This window comes from Paramormyrops kingsleyae, chromosome 11, assembly GCF_048594095.1.
Source record: "Paramormyrops kingsleyae isolate MSU_618 chromosome 11, PKINGS_0.4, whole genome shotgun sequence".
Lineage (NCBI taxonomy): Eukaryota > Metazoa > Chordata > Actinopteri > Osteoglossiformes > Mormyridae > Paramormyrops > Paramormyrops kingsleyae.
Window position 1 is genome coordinate 23637056 of NC_132807.1, and position 25259 is coordinate 23662314.

At 40.8% G+C, this 25259-nt stretch overlaps 1 protein-coding gene across 5 annotated transcripts; it reads right to left on the bottom strand.

Annotated features, from left to right (window-relative positions):
* Window positions 1–1050: 1050 nt before the first annotated feature.
* LOC111858224 (protein kinase C and casein kinase II substrate protein 3) lies at window positions 1051–25252 on the bottom strand. Of its 5 annotated transcripts, none has more exons than XM_023839796.2 (11): window positions 25144–25252; window positions 16509–16573; window positions 13064–13156; window positions 11452–11608; window positions 10101–10336; window positions 9809–9964; window positions 8567–8742; window positions 7835–7955; window positions 3190–3320; window positions 2867–3030; window positions 1051–2072 (listed from the first exon to the last, which is right to left on the bottom strand). In XM_023839796.2, exons 3-11 carry the CDS (start codon window positions 13115–13117, stop codon window positions 1957–1959), a joined length of 1311 nt encoding a protein of 436 aa, XP_023695564.1. In that variant the 5' UTR covers window positions 13118–13156; window positions 16509–16573; window positions 25144–25252; the 3' UTR covers window positions 1051–1956. The 5 variants fall into 5 exon arrangements, 4 of the variants coding, with proteins under 4 accessions (XP_023695564.1, XP_023695563.1, XP_023695562.1 ...); XM_023839795.2 differs by lacking the exon at window positions 25144–25252 and adding an exon at window positions 22609–23030; XM_023839794.2 differs by lacking the exons at window positions 16509–16573; window positions 25144–25252 and adding an exon at window positions 13705–13872.
* Between the last annotated feature and the right edge of the window lie 7 nt (window positions 25253–25259).

Sequence of the window (25259 nt, forward strand, 5' to 3'; positions counted from 1 at the left end):
ATACATTGTGTACTGTATACAATATTTTTACAAGAAAAAGAAACAGTAGCAACTCCTAGATAGTTTGAGCTACTTTATATCGGAGGCAGTATTAGATTAAATACTGGGTGGGCTAAAAGTAAGTATAGTTTTTATTTTACAAAGTAAAGGTTCTGTTTTATAAAGTAAAGTTTATTTTACAGAGTTATTTTTAAAAGTAGGTATACACTTATTTTACAGTACTGGTAACATCTATCCACAGTGTTTGATTGCGCAATGTGGCAGCATGACACCCATGTGACATTGTAAAGGAGAAGGTTTTAGAGAGGAAGGACATTGAGGCTAACGGGGACAATGTTGATGGAGGACATTTTGAACACCTAAGAGACTAAAAGTGATCCAATCGGTGCTGTAAAATAAAAACTGTATATCTACTTTTGGCCCACCCTGTATATTCAAAATAAGAAACTTTAAGCATATATACATAGATATTTACAAACCTTAGTGTGCAGTGTACTTTAAAGTGTGATATAGAGACGAGGGATCAGGGTGACATTGTGCGGTCTTTTAAAGAATAAATTAACTTAAATGATCTGAAAGTATAGTAAATAACCAAACTAATTCAGTCTCCCCCCCACAACTAAATTTAAACATAGCAAAAGCCACATATATAATTTTTTAAATGACCTATACTCTTAAGGGCAAGCAGTTGTCTACATATGCAATTTGGAGTGATGCTTCCCACCAATATTGGTTTGTTTAGTTGTATTTAGCAACATGCTGCAGGCAGATATGAGTATTATTCGGTGCTGAATGTGATCGTGGCATGTTGAGGAAAATATTCTAGGCCTTTAGCTTTGGTATTTACACCAGGAAAACTCCACATCTCCTAAGAAAATAGTGATACTGTGTGTTACTGTAGCAGCACTGTTGTTTGAAAGGAGTTGCTACACCCAAGGATTGGCTGGTGATGTATTGTTGGGTGTATGTAGTGATTCTCAATCTAAAATATACAGAAAGAGTCAGAAGAGTTAACACCAAGACTGGGCTAATGATTACACGAGTGCTGTGTTTTCTCATTCCTCTGACTTTATTCCAGGCATTTTTACTCTAGACCTTTTTTTTACCCACAATCCAGCAGCGCTAACACAGCAGAATTATTGAACAAGCCCCAAGTTTTTTTTCCTCCTGTCATTTATTTTAATCACTCTGTAAATGAATCGGTTTTCAAAAAAAAAAAAAAAAAAACTCAGCTGGAGAGAGACACACCCAGCGCCACATACAAGATATGTGTAAAAGAGATCGCCTAAGACACACTCGGCCTTAAAATCATTCTCACGTAGCTTAGTTTCACTTTGACTGATCAACTCTCTTAGCCCACTGGCAACAGAATTACTGGGAAGAAAAAAAAAACTACAAATTCTTCATCCAAAATCTACTTATACTTCTAATAAGCATGTAAACAAAACTTCAGCCCGGTTCTGCTTGAAATGAATCATATCACCGCTGTTAAACAGGAGGTGAAGCAAGCAATTAAAAATAAAGCGCACGCATATCTAATGTTACGCAATCAAAAGATAAGACAGCAAAAGAATCTTTTTCAAATCGTAGTTTTATATAAGTGTTCTATTGACTAAGCTAGTGTCCAGGTCATAGCAGAATATCAAGCCAATATCACGCCTGACTGCTAGTTTAGAATTTCCCTGTCACATCCACCGGGTGCTCCATGCGCGTACACAAGCCAGTGTCACGCTCCACAGTTATGGTATCACCCGAACGGCTTAAATCCTTTGGAAGACTTATACCACCCTTGCTGATATTTTTTCTACTTTGAATAAAGAAGAAATTACCGTCCAGCCAGAATTTTGCATCTACTTTGCATTAAAGGATATTCCAACCACCAGCTGATGTATCTCAGCCTCACAGCTGGCTAGGCAGAGTCACATGACCTCAACATTTTAAGCTGTAGGAGTCTTGTCAGGACCCGAGGACCTGGACATAATTAGCAGGGTAAAGGCCGACTTGTCCATTTTGTAGCTGCCCTTTACACCAGCCCTGCTCGTCCTCCTCCCCCAGCTTCAGAAGCTCATCTCCTGAGGAGTGCAAAGAATGTTGTGAGACCTTAGGTATGAATCCATTACATCCGTGGGGTATCCAATCTAAACATTGCAACAGAACACAAAACTCACAATTTTGAAACGAATAAACTACGGTATCTCCATAACTTACCTCCTTTTTTATGATAAAAATCATACATAAACATACTACACCAAAATTAAAACAGTCGGCCTCTGGATTAATAACAGAAATCCACTGAGACAAAGAAAAAGAATTTTAAAATGTTACACTTCGCGCCACATTTAAAATGGATTAAAGCATACACACTTAATCACTGATCTTGGATTAAGACAAATAGAACAGAAACCAAGTACTTCACAGCAAGCAAGAAATATTCTTGAACCACTTAACAAGCATAAAAGACATTATACACACTGTCATGTCATTCATATTAATGCATGACATAGTGAATAGTCATTTGTATGTTGTGACAGGCTATGGCAGCTGATATAAGCTTTCATGCCCTGTTATAACATACTGGCAGGTCAATGTTATGAGCAATTATGTAAGTAAAGGGTTACTAAAGAACACAATGGAATTTATTTGGATGCATAATTTCATCCCAAAATATTGCAAAATTAGTCATTCTCTTCTAATAACTATATAAATGCATGCAGACGGAAGCATTTCTGCATTTATAATCAATGAACCTTGATTTTGCTTCTGGTCGCCAGCACGTCATCTGCGGTCGAAATACACCAGGTGAACAGGTGGCCGTCATGCGTGTTGTGTCTGGGTGCCATTAATCAGCATTAGTAGGCATTAATACCTGCTTTAAAGCTCAGCTCATCAGCCTCCTGCCCCATGTAATCGTACAATGCTTTCACTTGCACTCCTGCTACCTTCTCAGCCTCATCCTTCACCCCGTTTGCCGCAACGCACTTCTGGGGGCTCTCCTCATCAGACCAGTCAGAGGAGTAGTCTTTACCAGCCCTGATTAAAACAGAAAAGGTCATAATTCATCCCCCTCTGATCAACAGGCCAGCTTACTGGAGGCCCAATGGTGGAGATCACCTATCAGAATTTTCCCCAAAGAAACCTGAGTGAGGAATGACCGCGTGTTTACAGAATGAGGGTGTGGTGTGCAGTTACCTGGTGCTCTGCGGGGGGGTGTGGAGCGTCTCCTCCTCTGCTGAAACCACATTGGTCAGGGTGACCGTGTCTGCAGCTTGGCTGTTCCTCTCCTTTCTGCTGATTGCCTGGCTGGTCTCCGGTGACCATTCCTGGGGGGTACATCCAGTTAAATCACACAGGCCGATGACTTGACGTTATCTTCTTCATGAGCTGGGACTGTTCGACAATGTTAAACCAGTGAAGAGTAGATGGTGCAACTGTACCCCGAATATATAATCAAAAATTATCCTGAAGAGTTTGTTGCATTATGATTTTAGCTGTCTAAAATGAGCCATATAAATGATTCACTTAAAACTTGCTACGGTGCTCTCAAAATAACCGGGATATTGTAAGTAATATTTGACACAAATATAGACACTACAGCACTGTGACTACAGAGATGGCCAAAGAAAGCTGAATGACAAACAGGCAGTGGCATGTGGACGGCCTTCCTTGGCTGCTTGTGGTCTACAGGCAGTCTTAGCCCACAGGCCGGTTTCTGGTTCCACTTTGGGAGGCAGACTCTGGGCGATGCTTGGATTCCGAAAGCCAGCCGCCAGCAGTGAAAATAAGGTGGTCTTCAGTTACACAGACAAGGCCAACTGTATACAGTCCAATAAGGAAAACCTCCAAATTTGTTGATAATTCTATAGAATTTAAATTTTCTGTACATAAAAATGTTCTGTTGTTACGATCCAGTCTAGGGTTGGACCGCAACAAAGTGAAAGGGAAGGAGGGATTGGGGAGGACAGGACAACTAGGGCTAGGAGAAGGGAACACGGGACACAGAGGGAGTCTTTTTTTATAGTTTTTTTTATAGTTTTTCACAAACACAATACAAACACTAGGTGTAACGAACGTCAGGAGTGACAAAGGCCAAAGAAACAAACAAAAACACATCTACCGAGTAACCCAAGCTGAGCTACCTAAGTGAACACAAAGAAAATGGTGAAACGAAACAACAATGCCTAAATCTATCTCCCTGACCAAACAAACAATAATCCCCACGTTAACGAATAAACCAAAAAAGGCAGACACTCCCTACACACCTAGTGAAACACGAAACACCAAGCCGAGGCAAAGGTATCAAAAGGGAAAACCGAGAGGCGAAGTCGAAACACAGGCGAAAGTCCAAAACCAATCAAGCAATCAGAAACAAAGGCGAAAGTACAAATAAGGGCGAGGCGAGAATCGGAAGTCAAGGGCAAAACAGTCATACACGATCAATCAAACAAAGCAAAAGCGAACAGAGAGCGAGCTAGCAGGCGAGAAGCAAGTAGCGGGCAACGAAGGGACGAAGCGGCGAACTCTTCAGCCGGTGAACCGGAAACGGCTCCGAGGGCAAGGGAGGCGGGGTCAGGTCCTGAGGGCGGTGTCGAGGGGGCGGGCGACCAATCGGCGAGTGGGCAGGACGTCCGGAGGACCTGCAGGCATCCTCCTAAACTTACGGCACGTAACACTTACGGCACGTACCCGAAACTTACGGCACATATCCCTTACGGCACGTAACCAAAACTTACGGCACGTAACACCCCCCCACACAAGAGTGAACCCACACGGGTCACCAAAATACACAGATCCCAAACAAAAAACAACAAAAACCACAAAATAAACATAAGAAAACAAACAGAACGGAACTTCAGGGGAGGTAACAGAGTTATGAGGATCCGGGGTCACAGACTCAACCTTCGAAGGTTTATCCAGCAACGGCACAGACATGAACGTGTCCTCGAGGTCAATGTCGGCAAGCTGGCGCCGCTGTGCACGAGTAAGCACACACGCAGGAAACACCGTCGGGTGTTCCACCGCTACATCATTTTCACACAGCACAGGGTCCAGAACGACTTCGGGTAGAGGAACGATTCTCTTCCCCGCTATGTCATTCCCAAGAATAAACGTAATGCCTGGGACAGGTAACTGGGGCTGGACAGCTACTCGCACGTATCCCGAGAAATTGGGAGTACACAAATAAACGGTGTGCAGGGGAACTCCAGCCACACACAAATCAATTCCCTGCACTAACACATCCGTACCACAGTACGTATTGACAGACAGGGGAATAACCCCTTCCACCAAGAAGGACTGAGCGGCTCCCGTATCCCGCAGGATGGTCACAGGGTGCCGAGCATCCATCTCACTGAGCGAAACCGAACCAGTAAATACAAATGGTTCGAAAGCAGCATCAACGCGAGAGGAGGAGGACGAAGAACTGTCGGGGCAGGCAGCAACATTTACTTTCCTAGCTGCTGAACGAGCTTCCTTGCGCTTTAACACAGGACAAACAGATATAATATGGCCCACTTCGTGGCAATAGAAACACTCGCGTTTCTCCACGGGTGGTGGAGACGATGCTGACGAGGGGGAGGATACGACTGGACGAGTTTTACGTGGCAAAGGAATCGGAGTAAACACAGTTTTGTGGGTCAAAACGAACTCGTCAGCGAGGGTGGCAGCTTCAGTTAGCGAAGTGACCTTTTGCTCATTCAGGTACACTACCACTCGATCAGGAACACAGTTCTTAAATTCTTCTAACAGGACCAGTTCCTTAAGCTGGTCGAAGGTAAACACACCACTAGCGCCGCACCACTTATCAAACAAGACGGCTTTCTCGCGTGCGAACTCCACGTATGTTTGGCTGGCGGATTTGGGAAGATTTCGAAAGTTCTGCCGATAAGCTTCCGGCACTAACTCATAAGCGCGAAGCACAGTAGCCTTCACAATGTCGTAATCCAGGCTCTGCTCTAACGCAAGAGCCGAACAAACTTCCTGTGCCTTACCCACAAGCTTACATTGCAGTAACAGTGACCAAAGGTGTTTGGGCCAGTTCAATGTCATAGCAATGCGCTCAAAAATGGAAAAGTAGGCGTCTACCTCATTTTCCCGAAACACAGGAACAAGACCGATGTGTCGGCTCACATCAAAGCTCGATCTACCAATTTCCGGGGAGACAGGCGAGCTCAAGGGAGACCGGGGACGGGGTCTAGGAGCGTCTTGGGCGTCAGCCTGGTCTCGGGCGGAGCGAGCTGCGGGTGGAGGTGTACCTGGTGTGGGTACCTTACGCGGAAGAGGCATTGGTTTTTGGTCGCCCATGCTCATCCGACGTAACTCCAGCTCCTTCTCAGCCTCCATCTCCATAGCCCGGACACGGAGTAGCTGAGCCTGGTACTCCTGTCTCTTAATCTCAAGCTCGAGCTCCCGTAACTTAATCGTCAGCAGTAGGTCCTCCCTGGTTGAGCGGGGATCCCCAAGATCCATGCGGTGTCCACTCCCTGGATCGTCGCTGCTGGCCTCCGCTACAGCAGACATCCGAACCGGGGTGGCAGCAACACTAGGGGATCCACCCAACTCAGGCAGTATACCTTGCTGAACCAATTCATCGAGCAGAATTTGCTTAACAACCCGCTTGGAAGCCTCAGCGGGAACCAAAATGTTAAAGAAGTCTGCTATCTGTAGCAGATCATCCTTGCGGCACACATCAAATTGTTCGAGTGTGGGGTAAAGGGTGAACGCAACAAGGTCGAATTGGGCCATCACGATTACTGCAATCACCACAACACCCCCCACACAAAAAAAATCCGCCAGACAAGCACGAAAGGGAAAGAAGGAAAGGACGAGCCCCCAATTTTGTTACGATCCAGTCTAGGGTTGGACCGCAACAAAGTGAAAGGGAAGGAGGGATTGGGGAGGACAGGACAACTAGGGCTAGGAGAAGGGAACACGGGACACAGAGGGAGTCTTTTTTTATAGTTTTTTTTATAGTTTTTCACAAACACAATACAAACACTAGGTGTAACGAACGTCAGGAGTGACAAAGGCCAAAGAAACAAACAAAAACACATCTACCGAGTAACCCAAGCTGAGCTACCTAAGTGAACACAAAGAAAATGGTGAAACGAAACAACAATGCCTAAATCTATCTCCCTGACCAAACAAACAATAATCCCCACGTTAACGAATAAACCAAAAAAGGCAGACACTCCCTACACACCTAGTGAAACACGAAACACCAAGCCGAGGCAAAGGTATCAAAAGGGAAAACCGAGAGGCGAAGTCGAAACACAGGCGAAAGTCCAAAACCAATCAAGCAATCAGAAACAAAGGCGAAAGTACAAATAAGGGCGAGGCGAGAATCGGAAGTCAAGGGCAAAACAGTCATACACGATCAATCAAACAAAGCAAAAGCGAACAGAGAGCGAGCTAGCAGGCGAGAAGCAAGTAGCGGGCAACGAAGGGACGAAGCGGCGAACTCTTCAGCCGGTGAACCGGAAACGGCTCCGAGGGCAAGGGAGGCGGGGTCAGGTCCTGAGGGCGGTGTCGAGGGGGCGGGCGACCAATCGGCGAGTGGGCAGGACGTCCGGAGGACCTGCAGGCATCCTCCTAAACTTACGGCACGTAACACTTACGGCACGTACCCGAAACTTACGGCACATATCCCTTACGGCACGTAACCAAAACTTACGGCACGTAACACTGTATATAATAAAAATATATATTTACATACATTAATACGGTACATAACACGTATAATAATAACTGACTGAAAAGTGTACTGCAATTCTGCTTAACCTTTCTCCGTACGTTGCACACAGCCTTATTTATGCAAAGAACGTTACACGCTATTCACCTCGAACTGCGGCCAGTTCATGCTCATTCCCGGTCCGTGTGTATTCCTCCACCATCTCAGGTCCTCCGTGTCATTGGCTGCGACTATTGCCTGGCCCAGGTCTCGGTGAAGGGACCGGAAGCTAGAAGAGGGGCCCATTCCAGGATCACATGTTGCCTGTTCTCATGCTTGTGCACATTTCAGGTCAGCTTCAGTACAGCCACTTTAAACAAACACAGCTAAGGACAGGATGCTCCGAATCCCCAATTAGTGTATTTGCCTTTTCTAAGGCGCTTTTGCCAGAAAATTCAGGCAGGGCTTTAACAATAATTATGGCTATAGAGGTATTTATCGCTACAGATATGTGACCATACTCAGTAAGAGAGGATTTTGTTCGATGTTGATGAAGGTAAAATTAGGACAGATGCTAGATAAAATACAAGATGCTTGATAATATCTGGGATGATGGAATGTGCACTACAGGCAATATGTGGCCGACGTATAAATATTTTTAAAGGAGCTCCTGTAAAATCCAAGATGTGCGTTAAGGCTTTAGAAAGTGTTAATAAGGTCTTACCCAGTAAGAGTGGCATGTACAATATTATCTAACTTAACCAAAAAATGACAGAAGTACAGATCCGCTTCAAAAGCAGGTGGAAAAACTAGCTGGAGTACAGGGTCACATCAGCATGCAGGAAATATACACACGTACGTTTTTATCATTTTCCCCACAAAGGAGTCAGAATCCTGTACCTATCAACGCTGGAGAGGTCCAGGTGCTTGTGGATGTCCAGCAGGACGTCCTTAAAGAAGCACAGCCTCTTCTGCTCGGCCTCCTGTGTGGTTTCGAACACCTGCTCCATGTCCTCCATGTAGCGAGGGTTGTAGCGGCTCAGCTCATCCAAGGCCTTCTCGTAGCGGTCTTTGGCCTGTGGAGCACAGCGACCTGGTCCAACACTGAACACTCCAGGAAGTTCACTGAGGCTGTACTCAGGTAGGCTGAGAAGCTGTTTCACTATTCCGTCCCAGCATTATCTATGAATTATTGCACTTAATTATGCATTACTTATTAGGTATGTATTAGTGGTTAGCTGTAAAGAATGACAGGAATTCAAACATGACTGAATTTGTACATTTATACTGGATGAACATTTATTTTATAGCATTGATTTTTGTTCAGAATAAAAGAAAATGTTTGCAGAATAAAAATAATGCAGCAGGACTACTGGACGAGCTTCTTTATAACTAAAATGTTTTCAGTAACGTGTATTCAATTTTTAAATGCCAAAACCCCCTTAGGGAGACTTGCCGTTTATTTTATTTGACATTGGTATAGTATTTCTGGTAGGGCCTCCAGGACACAGCTGGGAATCAAGCCTAAAATCCCAAACATGGCGTCCACACTGGTAACATGAGCCGCCTCACTGGCAGGATACGAACCGCAACTGGTGGCAGAGATGTAGAAGCCAGATATATTGGGCCTGACTTCCCCATGCAGTCACAGCAACAAGCAAACTACTTGGGGCTTTATTTTCACGGTGCTTAAATGAGTTCCTAATGGACCTTGAAAAGCTGAAATGAGGGTGATACGTAGTGAAGTATGACTGCGCACGTCTCCTTATCTTATTAGAATTATTTGCAGGAATGCCAGTGCTCAAAGATAACTAGGCTGATAAGTGAACCAAGTAAAGGATTAAACATTGTTGACTGAGCACCACCCAGCAGTGTGCATGAATCAGAATATTCAGTACAAAACTATTTTTAGAATAGCGAGATAAAATAAAACCCTTTAACTTTCTTTTTTTTTTTTTTTACTAAAATATATGCCATATTGGTTCATGAGTCAGTGTTAGAAACTGAAGGGGTTTGAGGATTATGTTTTTAAAGCTTGTGGAGAGTGATTTTTAAAAATTATTTCAGACTTGAAGGATTTACATTATCTTCTTAAGCTGAAATCACTGCTCCATGGCTTGGAGCTGCTGATGTCCAACTCACTTTCTCAGCTTCCTGGTTGCATTTCTCCACCCGGTCCTGCAGCTTGCGGACTTCTTCTTGAGACTTGGAGGGGTCGGCCTTGGCGTGGGTCTCCCGACTCACAGCGGTACGTTCCTCCTTCCGTGTTTGGTGATAGCCCTTCTTGGATGCCTCCACCTTGCGCAGAGGACACATTAGTAAGGGAGACAACATGAAGGAGTTTCAAATGATACGATCATGGATCAGCCCCAACAGAATCAAAGCACCAAAATATAGTATAATATAATATTTCATAGTTGTCCAGAGGTCTCACCTCCTTGAATTTCCTGACCCATGGTTTCTGCGCCTTCCGGAAGCCCTCTTCAGCCTCCTTCGTCTCCTTGAAGCCGCCAATCATCTGCTTGTGGAATGCGTCCTTCTGCCAGTTCCTCACCTTCTCGCTGTCTTCCACCATTAGATGCTCCTTGAGCTCAAGGTGCATCTCGCTCAGCTGGTCAGCCGCATTCATGAAGGCGTGCCAGGCCTTCTCTAGAGTGCCATACTGGGGACCTTCAAAGAGCACACCAATGTCACTTCACACATCAGACCATCCAAATGCCTACAACAAGCAGATGTCAATATGCCAAACCTTTTCAAACCTTTACTCAAGGTCTACATTGTAACAATATATAAAAGATAGAGAACTTTTCATTTCTCTCAAACATCCTTGTTGTCATGTTCGGTAAATCATTCCTTTTCAAGCAGAACAAATAACCCAACATGAGCTTAGAAAGTCTCTCCAGGCATCCGACAGTAACCAGTGCTGGGTTCTTCTATTATTTTACTATAACATTCACTTAAACTCATGTCAAAATTACTCAAATTATACACTTAAAGGTTTCCTCCTGCATTGATTCCTTGCTATCGATGCCTCCACGTAGATGAATGGCTAGTGTCTAAAACAGCTACACCACAGCTACACCACAGCTACACCAGACACATGCATATTAACTCCCTCTTAGCTGGCCGGCCTGCTTGCACCATCGGGCTACTCAAAATCATCCATAACATTCTCAAATGTTTAACCTGCCAAAAATGTTAATGTTTCTGGCCGCCTGGTCTCGTTCCTCTGCCTACTGGTCCGTATCAGATCTAAGATCTTGGCATGCACATGAAGGGCAGCTGTGGAACAGTAACTTGTCAGAACATTACACCCATTCAAGTTTCAACTAAAAATGGGTCAACTTGTGTTTAAAGGCTGCAATTTCACTGCTAACCTGTATTGGATTGGAGGGTATGGAAAATGAAATGCAGTGACCACTATTGGAGGGTATGGAAAATGAAATGCAGTGACCACTATTGGAGGGTATGGAAAATGAAATGCAGTGACCACTATTGTTTCTAGCTTTATATTATTAACAGTATCACACTGATTCTTCATTTAGAATGTGTTTCAAAAAGATATACATGCATTTTTAAATAATACCATTGCAGTGGAACTCTATTAATCTTGTTGTATGGTATGCAGATAAGATGATGTTATCATTGGTAAAATGTAAAAGAAAAAAAAAACGTTGTTTCTTGTTTTATCTCCTGAGAAGTTTCTACCACTATTTGCAGATTCATTAGAGTGTAAATAATCTCAGACCTGGAATTACTGCTTCTGGAAACCAGTCATTCCTCACCTTTCTCAACTACGCTCCTCCATTTCTTAGCCCAGTCCGTCAGCTGCTGGGCATAACTCTTCTCAATCCTGGCCCGTTCCTGGAAGCAGCTGACCAGCTCATTGCACAGCTTGTGGCCGTCGTCTATTCGTTTCACTGTACGCTTATAGTTCCCTGGCTGTGGTGGAATTGGTTTAGTGAGGAACAGAACATATGATGTGATGAATATGACAATATTAACATTGATTTACATAGCAAATAAATATTCAACACTGTGCAAATCTTATGCGGTCAAAGAAAATGTTTAAGGCTATTTATCTGGGTAGTAAGTGTATATTACCTCAGAAAAAGAAACACAATTTAACATTAGAACATATGCAAATGAGCAGTGAAAAGAAAAACATTTTCCTGAACATTTCTTCGGTTTCCCAGTAAGTTACTGACATCTTGTTGGACAGCTAGATAAACTCCGTTTTTGTTTCCAAACCTCTGCTTAGTGGGACCGCAGCCATTCCGTGTGTTAAATTTCAAGGCCAGCTAAATTAATTAATTATTTGATTTATTAAGTATTTCATCAACCAATCAATTAATTAATTTGACGACATATTGATTTTCCAAATATTCAAAAATTACATGGGTATATTGGATGATTGCTGCAAATACTACGGCAACTTTATTGAAGTTTTGAAATGACTTAGCTGACACACTGAAAGTCATAATATAATAGTTTTACAACAACATGTTGATTGTTTAAGAAGCGTTACCTCAGAATTTTGCACAGCATTATGTGTCTATATACAGGGATGCACAACTGGTATGCCAGTACGCATTCACCTTTAAAAGTGATACATGCGGCAATCGATTGTTGTAACAGCACAAATGTGTACTTGTTTTATGTGCATTTGTGCTATGACAAGAAATTATTGTGCATTTTAACCTTTATATGCTAATTCATACTTCCATTTGCAGTATAAAGGTTAAAATGCATGGTGATTTCTTGTCATAGCTGTGTCATAGCACATATGCATTTGCGCTGTTCCAACAATCGACTGCCACACATATCGCTTTTAAAGGTGAATGCATACTTGCATACCAGTTAGGTGCATCTCTATCTATCTGTATATTAGATATTGTCTTTCTGAAATTGCCTTTGCACCAAGCCCCAGTCTACACTGAAATTCTATATACTGTCTATTTGAGGCAACAAAATAGGTCAGTAATGTTGATTAATATAAAGGATGTCAGTAATGTCACAGTACACCAAAGGCATTCCAGCTCTGCAAGTTAAAAAAACAAAACAGTCCTGTCAAAAGCATTCTTGAAAGTGCAAGGAAGGGGAGACGGCCACCTTGTGCTCAAACCATTACAAGGAAGCATTGATTAGCATCCCCGGCTACTGGATTCTGGTTGCTGGATAGGGGAGGCTAAAAGCTACAAGAAAAGTACCCAATGGCTGGCCTGCATCTGGGAACTACAGCCGCTCTTGCTTTGCAAATTATTATTCTGGCCAAGGCAGCCACCATGCGAGTACACTGCCACGCTGGACCATGCGAGTACACTGCCACGCTGGACCATGCAAGTACACTGCCACGCTGGCCATCGAACCTGCACAGACAAGCATGTGGCTCCTTACCTCCCAGAAACTGTCATAGCTCCCCATGTCTCTCAGGTCTTCGCTGGAAGACATGGCGGGCCTGCCCTTGCAGCACGGAATTTTGGTGGATTTCTGTTAAACCCAAGCAGACGTCGACATGGTCAATGACACAGTCAAACGTAATGCGTATAGCAGGCTTGGGCGATATGGGATAGACATAACATATCGCGGTTTTGTCTTCAGACAGGATCGATTCCTTTTCATGTCGGTTTATGAGACTACAGACCCTCCACGGGTTACGATGGGGGTCACGTTCCGATAAACCTATCATAAGACGAAAATACCATAAGGCAAAAATGTTAATACAGTACACCTAACCTAACAAACATCACAGCCTAGCCTAGCCTACCTTAAACATGCTTAGAACACTTACTTACATTAGCCTACAGTTGGGCAAAATCATTATCACAAAGCCTATTTTATAAAAAAGTGTTGAATATCCCAAGAAATTAATTGAATAATATACTGAAAATTAAAAAGAGTGGAATTGGAATACCATAATACGGACCATCGTAACCCAGGGAGCATTTGTATTTTGCAAGTTACTGTAAATGAAAATAGTTCTCTTACTTTAAAACATACAGCGCTATATGATAATAAAACCAAAAATAAAAACATACCAGCATACTGTTTTGAGGTGGTTGAAACGGTTCATTGTGTTGCCATCAGATGTGCAAACTTTATGTAGCAAATTTGGCAAATAACTTGTTTGTGCCGTGTCGGTTTCGGAAAATCTAGACAAGTTCCATATTACTGATATCAAATTCTTTTTAGGGACCAGCTCCTCGATATCGTCCATGCCATTACATTACCAAATAGGGAATTGTGCTGCATGTTGCGCATTGCATGTTGGGATGAGGGCATGAAATGGATAGAGGAAGAAATCCAAGGCACTGCCTACTGCTTGCTATTACTGGTTTATTGGTGTGTTGAAACGGATCTGGCTGACAAAACAGCTTTAGATGTGTGTATGAGCCATAGAACTACCACTGATAGTAGCCTGCAACGGTGCACATTCTAACGACCTTTCTGTAAAGGCAGAACATGGAAACATTTTAATCACTCATGATCTAACGTCATCAAATCGCACACCCTTAGCATATAGTTTACCTAACACCAGCAGGGGCAGGAAGAATCATCAAGACAGGCCTCTACCAGGAATCTCAAATTTATAAAACTACTGACAGTATTAATGTCAGTACTCCACCACTAAGATGGTTAGTTCTGGCCTCAGCTACCTTTTTCTGTTTTCTTCTTCTAAAAATTCTCCATGTAACAACTTCACACAGGTTTAGAATGTAGTCGTGTCTGTTATTCATAAACGCTGTTGGATAAATACTTTCTTTGTGCTATTGGTTTGTGACTTGAGAAATATGCACTGAAAAACCAGATGTGTTTTGCCGTTTACATTTAGAACCTTAAAAGCTTAGTGGCTGTTAGTCATTTTATTTATTTTACACTACAAAACAGTACAAGGAAGGACTTCTTGATTCTGTCTTTACTGATTAAATACAAAACGCACTACAAAGTTGTGAATATTTGAGGGTAATTTCTGCTGCTGTTATGGCTGATGCTAATGCATTTTTCATCAACCTTTGTTTCAGTATCACTCAATTGTTTAATTTAATAAAAACTATTCCCCCCTCCTCCCCCCATAAATAAATAAATGAAATGGGACCATTCAGCAACACCTGGATTGTTTTTAGAACCAAGAATACTAAGTAAGCACTTTAAGACATTACTTATCAAAATCCAGTGTGTCTGCAGGATATTACTGTGAGAGCTTTAATTCCGTCTCCCTCATGATGTATCCTTGTGTGACATTAGCACATTAAAATCCCTTGATACTATCCTATAAACAACCTTCTCCATTGTATGAGCCACACTGCAGGCCTCAAGCAGAGAGTTCTTTCCAGAAACAAACAGGAGGTTGCAGCTGGATGGCTGGAAAGTGTGGTGGTGAGAGAGGCATTTCCCACAGTCGTGGTGAAAGGGGTGGATTTAAAAGAGGTTCACTTGAGAAGGTATTGCTAATTAAGGAGTGAACATTTTCAGTTAACCATACAGTGGAATGGACAGGTTTGGAGCAGGGAATGAGCAAACGACATTTTATGTTTCCCCAACAGGAAAATTCAGTGTCAAAGGTAAAAATAGGTCCCTGCTTTCAGTCCACACTACTGTGATCTGTCCTTATGTTTGACAGAGCAGATGGCCAACAGCATAATGAACCTAGGTGCAGCACAGCCAAACAGGGAATGGGATTTTTAATGTGAAACTTAGGAGTTCATTCTGATTATGTGCCCCAAACACTGACAGAAAGTATATATATTGTGCAATTGTTATGCAATGGGCAAAATAAAATCTTAATTCCCGGTTTAATTAGCATATTGGACAGACTATGCTTTAAGAGGGGGAACCAGTCTATATTTGCTATAGGATACATGACAAACACCACAGAATCCCAAGGAACTCAGTATTTCTACTCTAAACAAGCCTCATAGACGCATGAGTAGTGCCATAAAGGAGGGGGGGGGGCAGGGGATTTGTCTGGGTTGCAGACCTAATATAATATGTTTACATATGGCTCAACATTTCTAGTGGTGCCCCTTCTCATGACTATAATAAGGACCAAATCTGCATCACTGCGAAGCATTTAGCTGTCTGACATAATGCTGCCTCCCGTCCTTCCCATCACTGCCTCAGCAGTTTTCCTTCACCTGACACATAACAGTAAATTGCTGTTGTCCATATGCGAAGCTGCTATTAACCTTAAGTGGCTGACAACCACTTGCTGTATCTTCTAATGGGCACTGCAGACCCCCCCCCCCCCTGAGAATGCAGTGGTATGCAAATTCATTTTAATCCGAGAATGGATGTGGTACATAGCTTTCATATCTCCTTATTTTTGCAATGTCCTTGAAAAAATTATTTCCCTTAAAACAAGCGATTAAAAATTAAACCTATGATTTAACTTTTAAGTTTCACTTTGGCTAGAATAAAGCTCCAGTAATGCTTAAAGGGGACACTGACAGAAATGGCATCCATGTTCTCTGATGCTGAAAAATGAAATTTATGTAACAGCTACTTAATTTTGAACAAAATGATGTTTAAGTGTCCAGAATACAGAAGACAATATAATAGTTGACAGCAAAACTAATGACAGCTACTTATACCATGTGATTTTTTTTGCAGTTACTATAACCTTTGGCAAAGGACATAAAACCAAATATTTCCAGTAAGGAAGCCAGCAGATACTTATACAAGATGAAAATCAAAAATAGACCCAAAAACACTTAGACATCAATTTTCTCAGCCAAACGTGCAAACAACTGGATGGTTGGCTGTAGCAGCACTGAGAACAGAACAAGTTATTTAGCTTAATTTCATAATTCAGGCAACTTAGGGTTAAAAAAATAAAACTTACCCAAGCCAAAGTAAAGAAATTGTTAAGCTTCCTCCTGAGACTCCTGGGATTGTTGCTGTGTTTCCCTGGTTCAGATGGAGAAAGCAGGAACACAATAAACAGAAGAAACAGACCAGCAGTCCAGTTCCCCCTTGAGATCAGAGCATGGCACAGACTCCAGGTTAATGTACCCACAACAGCTAAGAGGTGGGAGATTTTGAGCTGAAAGCTGAAATACCACATGCAGAAGCGTTGGGAAGCCCATCAGAAGGCTGCTGGTGAAACTATGCCAGAGCCTCCTGAGAGCAGTCCTGCTTAGGTGAGAGTGACTGCTCCTCAGAAATAAAAGTGCGCTAAAACCGAGGCACAGGAAGAATGGGACGAAAACCTCACTGGTGCCTCAACTCATAAAGCATAAGTCACCATAGCAAAAAAAAGATGAAACATAATAGGGCATAACAGATTCAAAATGTGAGCAGCCAGGATCCTTCAAAAATATACAGGACAAAAGGAAGATACAATAGCAGATTTTGAATAGACCGATTGTTCTTTTATTCTAAATCATTTCTATTAGAAAAATTACAAATCTGCATTTAATATTAGAGGAGATCAACACTGTTCTCTCCCAAACAGGAAGGGAGTCCCAAGGGAGCCCCCCAATACCCCCTGGAAGTTAAATCTGTCCTTAAGGGGACTGACAATCTCAGATAGGTGATAATGGCAGTTGCTCTGACATCAATAACCTCTCTATGTTCACCATATGTGAAACAGGGTTTTTTTTTTTTATATACCTTACCATGTCATTCATGTATCATACTCACTGCTGGCTACAGAACAGGATATTAATGACACCAAATATGTTTTCATAAATTACAAAGCAATCTATGCCATTTATCTTGCACATATATTGAGCAGAAAATTTTCCAAAAAAGGTAAAAAAAATAATAATAATAATAAAAATTTTACATTTTAAAAGTACTGAACAGAAAATGAAGGTAAAATAACAGAATACCTGATGAATCATACAGTATAGTATAGTATAGTATAGTATAAATTCATTCGGTACTACATTTACATATACTGATATAACTAATAAAACACTGTAACAGCCAGAAAGACTACAGGCTGTATCTTATGTTATATATCACAAGTGTTGTTCATGTGGAGGTTGCATGTTTTCCTTGTTCCAGATGCAATATCTTCAAACTCTCTCATCCCATTGATCAGAGACATGCAGTTTAGGAGAATTTCTGACGGTAGGTGTATATCATGGTATTGTGATTAAGATATCTAGGGCCGGAAAAGAAGCAAAAACTCCAATTTATACAAAAGAAAGTAATCTCCCTCTATAGTTCTCATATACAAGTTAGAGTCACAACACAAATGTAAACTGAAAAATATGGACCACATTCATGGTCTGTAGTGGGACACCAAGGACCTATGTCGCCCCCACACCGGTTTTGTAGTGAAGTGTCCATGATGCTGCCACCTCAGTGTGTAAATAGAGCTACTGTTCTGTCCTGCGTATCTGAAATCTCTGGGTCATTGGCGATACAAAGGGATGCTTTGTTCAACTCAGTCTTTCTTCCAAAAGTGTAGCAAAAAAGTACACAATGTTTCTTCAGTCTCATCTTCCAGCTCATTAACTCATTCCAAAATCAAGTTGAATATCTACATAGCAATATTTTTTGTGCAATAACAAAGAAACACATATAATTTTCTGCTGAATAAGTTCCATTAAGGAAGTTCTGAGGTTTAATTTAGATAAACCATAGTCCAAACATGAATGCAGCCAAATGTAGCCAGAGAACTTGGATGACAGAGAGTAGAACGGAAAATCCTGCTTTAATATCAAAGACCTGCTGGGAACCACAGACCTAGAGGCAGATGTTCATCTCAAACCCCAGCCCTTGAATATATAGTAAGTGGGACTCTCTGGAGTTACAAGTGACAGACAAGGGACCGTCTTCAATATGCGCTCTTCACTGAGGAATTAACAAAGTACATGCTAAACTGCTGAAAATTCAAAGAGTTATTTCTCCCAATTCACTCATCCACTTCCCATAACCCCTTATCCAGCATAGCTATGGTGATCTTGAAACTTTCTCCATAAAACACAAGGCAGAGAACACCCTTGACAGGACACCAGGAGACTAAATTTCAGTAAATATACCTTAAAAGTGAACATAAATCACCAGCATTATATTTTAGCGCCGTTTGCACACTGCTGAACATATCAACAAGCATAAACATTGCATACAATGGTCTTTACAATGCACAGAGGCACCTGAATCATTCCTCTGTTACAGTGGTGCCTGCAATAAAATCTGACTGGGTTGGCCATCAAGGGCCAGTTATATTTATGGGGGTGGCTGCACTGCACCGTGTCTCTTCTATGGTTCTGCTTAGAAAATAATCCATATTTCGTTTTGTATTATTTTGATGTGGGGTGACAATGGGGCTGATCCTCATGAAGTTGTAAGTGTTGCATTACAGTGCTATTTGCCACTTGGGTTACTTACTGTATCATCATCATCATTATTTCTGAGGCACTTAGAAGAGAATATACAAGAACTGTCAAAAATACTAAACACATATTTAATCTCAAAATAATAAACAGAGATTTAACCACATCTTAGGGACATAGCTACATTCCCCAGATGATTTTACACTAATTAGCTTTACTTTTAACTGCAAATAGTTAAATAGTAGGCTGTTCTTCATTTCAAATTAGAATGTGACTTTAAAAGAAAACATTCGGGATAGTCATTATGATTTGAGAAAGGCAGATTACATTGCTTTGAGTGTGTGACAAAGGCTGATGGCAAACCTTATGATTTTATTTAAGGAGACTTTACAAAGGGATCAAATTACAAAGCAAACAAACTTAAGATGTATTGCATCAATACAAAAGCTGCTTGTGAAACAGGAAACAAAATGTGTTCCAATTGGGCGAGGACAATAAGCTTTCTGTGAAGACCAGTACTCTCTCTAAAGTATGTTAAAAATATAACAGCTTAAATTTAATGAATTGGTTACATTTGTTTATGTACAGGTAGAAAGTATACTGTCTGGAAAAAGGGTATATCCCTGGTACAGTTTTGTACCGCAAGGTACAAGCAACATTACTGTACCCCCAATGGGACAAAAACGTTCCTCATAGTCCATTTCTGTACCTTCAAAGGTACATTTACCTACAGCTAAGAGTTCAAATGGCAGACCCTTGAGGGTACAGTCCCAGTGACAAGTAATTGTACCCTCAAAAGGTACAAATTTGAACTTTTTTTCTAATAGTGTAGCTAAGCACAAGATTAGATCAGCATATTTGAATTCCACACATACCTTCTGTTAAATACGAATAAAAAAATAATTTCCTTAATATTCTTTTTCAGGATGTTCTGTTTCTGTACTGTGTATTTGTTTAGTTTGCATTGTTTACTTGTCAGTACTATGTTTACTGTCTTTGCACTTTGTTTTATTTTGCACTATATGTTTGTTTGTCTGCACTTTGTATACCTTGCTGCAATATACAAAAGAATTTCCCCCAGGATAAATAAAACCCTCTTCAACAGAAATATATAAAAGAAAATCTCTCTTTACACAAAAGGTAGATGAGACTGTTAAAACAGGCACAGCACTTAAGCAGGAAGCGGACATAGCAATACCTGCATTTTGAAAATGATTCCGTGGCCTTGTGATACTGTAACATTTTTAATGTTCTAATGCAAGAACAAGAGAACTGGATTACGAAGGGATCCATTACAAATGCATTTCTTCACAGGAACCTTGTCCTACCTGAGGACACATTATACCAGTGCCATTGCTTCCTCAGTGGATTCACATTAAGTTCAGGAGAGATTTTTAATTAACTTAACTAAACATTACCTCATTTAAGGTATGGAAAGGTCAGATCCCTGCTTATAATCTAACTGATTAATGTGTGCAATGAGGTACGCATTCTCAGATGCTAGGATGCAAGTAATTCCTAGAATACAAGACGCTTGGGTAGTAAAGCTTTCAGCTATAGAGCTCTCACACTACAGAAGCTCCCGCCAGAGGAAGACTATTGTGCTTGTTTTATTTTAACTTTTGTTAATTTTATTGTACATTTAATTTTTATTCATTTGCCAGGTGATTTGATCTTTTTACTCCCCAAATCATGAAGGTCAGTGGAAATTTGGCAACAGACACAGAGCATGAAAATGAAGCAACTTCATCTAATGAATATATCGTCATACTCATGCATTCCCATACATCATTTACAACTTAGTGCATATTTTTTTTGTCTTCTCTCCCATTACCCTGGTTGACCTTTATACTTGGGGCAAAGGTCATCCAGGCATGACCTGCAAGAGGAAGAGCAGACCTTGACTCACACCATAAACGAGCAACAGGCTCATCTGTTGAGCATCACTTGTTGCCATAATATAGGGCCAAACAGAAGCCCATTGTTTCGTTTAACTGTTACAACTACAATCAATTTCCACCTTTTAATGGGACAGGATGCCAGACAACACCAGACAGCCAGTTATCCTCAGACCCCTAAAGTCTCCTTTTCCTTCTATAGGTGTCATGGTAGTTTTTCTGCTGTTTTCTGCTTTTTTAACAGCTTTTTCTTTGCTTAGTTTACCGGATATTGTAATTTAGTCTGTCTCCTTACTTCCACGAAATGAAATGCACCGCGTTCAGGTTACTGACATAAGCAGGTGAAGTCAAATAGAACACTGATGCAATGCCGGGAGCAGCAGCGCAGCGCATGCGCCAAAGCATAAACTAAGCACGAGGCCTCCGTTCTATGCACCGAACGTCCTTCACTCACATAAGTATTAAAAAGGAAATACCTTCGGTAATTTAAGCGCACTATATTAAGCATTTTATGCCACTTTGTTGCGAAAGCGTACACTTGTTCTCAGCTAGCTAGGTAGACAGATTTTAAAAAAAAAAAGAGTCCTTAAACCCACAGTGGGTGAGATTATTGTGGGCTGCCAATTCATATCTAGTTTGACCCAAAGACACAAATCAACAAGTGGGTCAAATCTGATGGTGACTGACAGTAGATCTATTTCCCTCCTTTAACCATCAAAAGTTTTTTTTTTCCAGTTGCCTCTAATTTAGAATTAATATTATTAGAGTTTAAAACTGCTGTCATCCGCGTAATTCTGTGCCGTTTGTAGGCCTACGGCGTTACCGTTCGGGTCCACGTGACTATTCAGGTTAATGTTCAACTGCTACAAACGTTACATCCATAGACCTGTGTGTTTACTTATCGCACATTAATACTCCGCTAAATCTCAGCAGGATTACTTTTCCTAGTTTATCAACGAGTAATAAAACGAATATCCCAACAAGCAGATTACACGATATTAAAAAACTACCGATGATATTTAAAGGGAATTTCCAGGCTCGTTCATTTTGTTCATACAGGACATTTGCGCTACCTTGCTGACGAAAGTCGGACAGATGTCAGCTTGTCTCTTAAACACTCGAAAGGTAACTTGCCAATTTTAATTTTAGACCGTTCTCGATGCCGAAAAAACGTGCCCTATAAAGTTACGCGTCCCTTCCATAAACCTATATCCAACCCTTAAGACTGTGTGGAATAAATAAATAAATGCTCATTTAAATTATTACTGATGTCCGTACCCTATCCGAAAAAAATGTAAGGATAACGCTGATGCAGGTTAACTAATTAAACTAATTACATCCTATCATACAAGAGTAATTAAAATTCGGGAACAAATATTTTAAATTCAATTTATATACGCCGCCTGCTTGTTTACCAAAACTCCTGCGGTAGAGTAACAGAAGATAAAAAAATAAAATCCTTTAATTCAAAGTGACACCTTTGTTTCAAGCGTCGATAGGGAACATAGCTGACATGTATATAGAGAGTATAAAGCATTAATAGACAGCATAGAGACGGTGAAACAAAGAAAAGCGACAGTCCTGCGCCAGTGTGAAGGATATTGTATACTCACATTACTTAACAACGTGCATGTTGTTTTATGGGTTGTGACACTTAATACCCAATTATCCATTTATAACAAACACGTTTTAATCGATTACAAATGTAGCGCTTGCACTAAGTTGTAGCGGCGCTTGCCTGCGTCTGCTCACTTACCTGCTGAAGTTCCCGAATTCGCCAGAAATTACTTTTTCACACGATAGCAGCAGAAAGAAAGTGTCCGGAACGTCTCTTTTATCCCACCAGTCAATATATGCCACGTTTTTTAAAAAATATTTGTATATTTAATCTTATTTCATTCCGAGTTCTAAACAGCCGTATTCCACAGGGAAAACGGTGCAATCACCACTGTTTAGTATGCCGTTGTCGTTTGTGCGAACAAACACTTCCTAGACATTACTAAGAAACGTAACTGTTTCCTGGTTTTCAAAACTGGTTGGAATACAACTTTCTTGAACGTCAAATAATAATAAATAATAAATCAAATTAAACTATCAAAAAAATATATTTTCCCGCAGGCACTTTAACAGGCAACCCTTGTTGCTCCTGGACAGGTCTTTAACGTTGTAAGCTGATGCTGTGGTTCTGCACACTATACATTGATCCAATTAGTAAAATTAACCCTTCGAGGACTTAAAATAGTACCTTTGCAACTCAAGATACTTTGTTTTGCTGAGTCCTGTTTCGTAATATCTGAGGAGCAGCTAATGAATTCTTGTTTTTTGTTTCTTTTTTTGTATTCTATTGTTCTTTGCACACAACGTGATTGAGAATGCAAGAATTTGATATAAAACTTAAACAAAATTTATTTCACATAAATACAATTTTTTTTACCCCTGAACCGTTATGTGCAATATTCTGCATGCATAATTTACCTCCTCTGTATGCTTAATAACTATTTTTATGCAGTATGAATGATATGAGAAAGCCTTCCAGTTTTCAAAACTTTGAAAACGTAGAGATGCCAATGATATGTAGATATAGTCGTGCTGATGCCTCTTTCGTCTTTAGGCGATTGGATGTCCACAAAGAGATCATACACACCATCAATTAACTAAATTCAGACAATTTTGAATGTGCGTGGTTGCAGTAAAACTGACAGATTATTCATACGTCGGTCAGTCGTACACTCAACCGCTTCCCAAACAGGAAAACTCAAAGGCTTTGTACACCATTAATGCAATACCCCCCCGCCCATGAACAACACTGAAATATGAATTTTTGTACGTTGTTAGCTCTAATGAACCTGTCCCAAATGGACCCCAAAGAAATCTGCAGACTTCTAATGATCCTTTTGCAACCGATTTCCCCAGCGTTTATACTTTCCCTCACTTCAATCATAGTGTAATCTAAAATCCTGTACTTAAAAGGCACTAGTAAAGAAAACGGGGAAAAAAGTTATTAGGCGCATGCATGACCATGCAGACAGGCTATACTATAATATTATTGTAATCCGGGATGGAATTTGGAAGAGAGGGGGTTAACCACTCCGGGCACCGCACTCCGACATTTTTGCAACAAAACACATTGATCAAATGTTCAGTACAAACCACTTATATAATAATTTTGGTTAAATTATTATAATCTATTATAATGTAATATGTCAATTTTTGCCGGCTCGGTACTCCCTTCCACACAAATTTATGGACAGCATTCCCGGCCCAACCCTGATCTGTCCGCTGGGGCCCTATACCCATGTCAACATAGGGCCCCAGAGAAGTTACCCCCCCCCCTTATTGTAATACTAAAAGAGCAAAACTCTAAGAAGATAACGTGACTGAGATTGTGTATAAGAATGAATAAGGTTACTGATATCTTTCGTAACAGTAAAATTAATGTGATAGATGTAACATATGTTATGTTAAACATTTGTGTTGACTGAAACATGTACAAGCTGTGTACATACACATTCGTGCAATGTGAAAATGGCGGTTAGATGTGAAATATCAAACAAAAGTTAATAAAAACGTATATAACCATCCTTACATATACAGCACCTTTCATACAAACGAGTTAAGTTTAATAATATCATCACTGCATTAATGAGTTAATGTGCGCCTTCAGAAGTTATAGTAAACTTGACCTAAGTGGTTAGCTTCACAAACCGTAAATTCGTACCGGATAGAGTGAAAATATGCCTGCAGGTAATTTTATTTTTAGCGAATGCATCCATGATTCAAAACATTTTGGTATAAGGCTGTGGATAAAGCTATAAAGTTCGGGAATTAAGTTAATTTAAAGTGAATACATAATTGAGCTTCTAAAAAAGTGAATTGGATGGGGGTGAACGTTCTGCTGATCTTTTCAAAAGTAGTACTTTAATGCCGGAAAATCTGCAATTTACTGTGCTTAAATTTGCATTTTAGAAAACACCCTAGACATCTAATTATAGTGTAGACAAATGTCAGGCCTAAAAACCCAGTTGTTGGGTCTGCAAGTCTGCATTCAATGATTAGAAAGCTTTTTCATCACGGGGAAAGTATACGATGGCATAATTTTACAAAGACATAGTTCATTCCTACAATATGCGAGATGATACGACAGTAATATCAGTTAAAGTAAAACACAGAATTAACCCTGCAAATCGTGGTGCAGAGGCTCGAAAAATATACGGGAATAAAATAAACAAAACTGTCACATATTTTTTATATCAGAATTAAGTACGCTCTATTGACTTTCTGAAAATCTTACCAGTGTATCTTGCTAAAGCCTACAAAGCGATACTATCCGTTCTACTACTGCGCATGTTCAATTAATAAGTACGCATGGAGCTTCGAGATGAGTAGTTCGTAATTTTAACATTCTGA

Excerpts from the sequence above, each read along its gene's own strand:
- LOC111858224 (XM_023839794.2), bottom strand. Across the intron at positions 10,337-11,451 it reads GAGGAGCGTAGTTGAGAAAG|GTCCCCAGTATGGCACTCTA; the intron begins GTGAGGAATGAC and ends TGCTCTTTGAAG. Across the intron at positions 8,743-9,808 it reads GCAACCAGGAAGCTGAGAAA|GCCAAAGACCGCTACGAGAA; the intron begins GTGAGTTGGACA and ends TGTGCTCCACAG.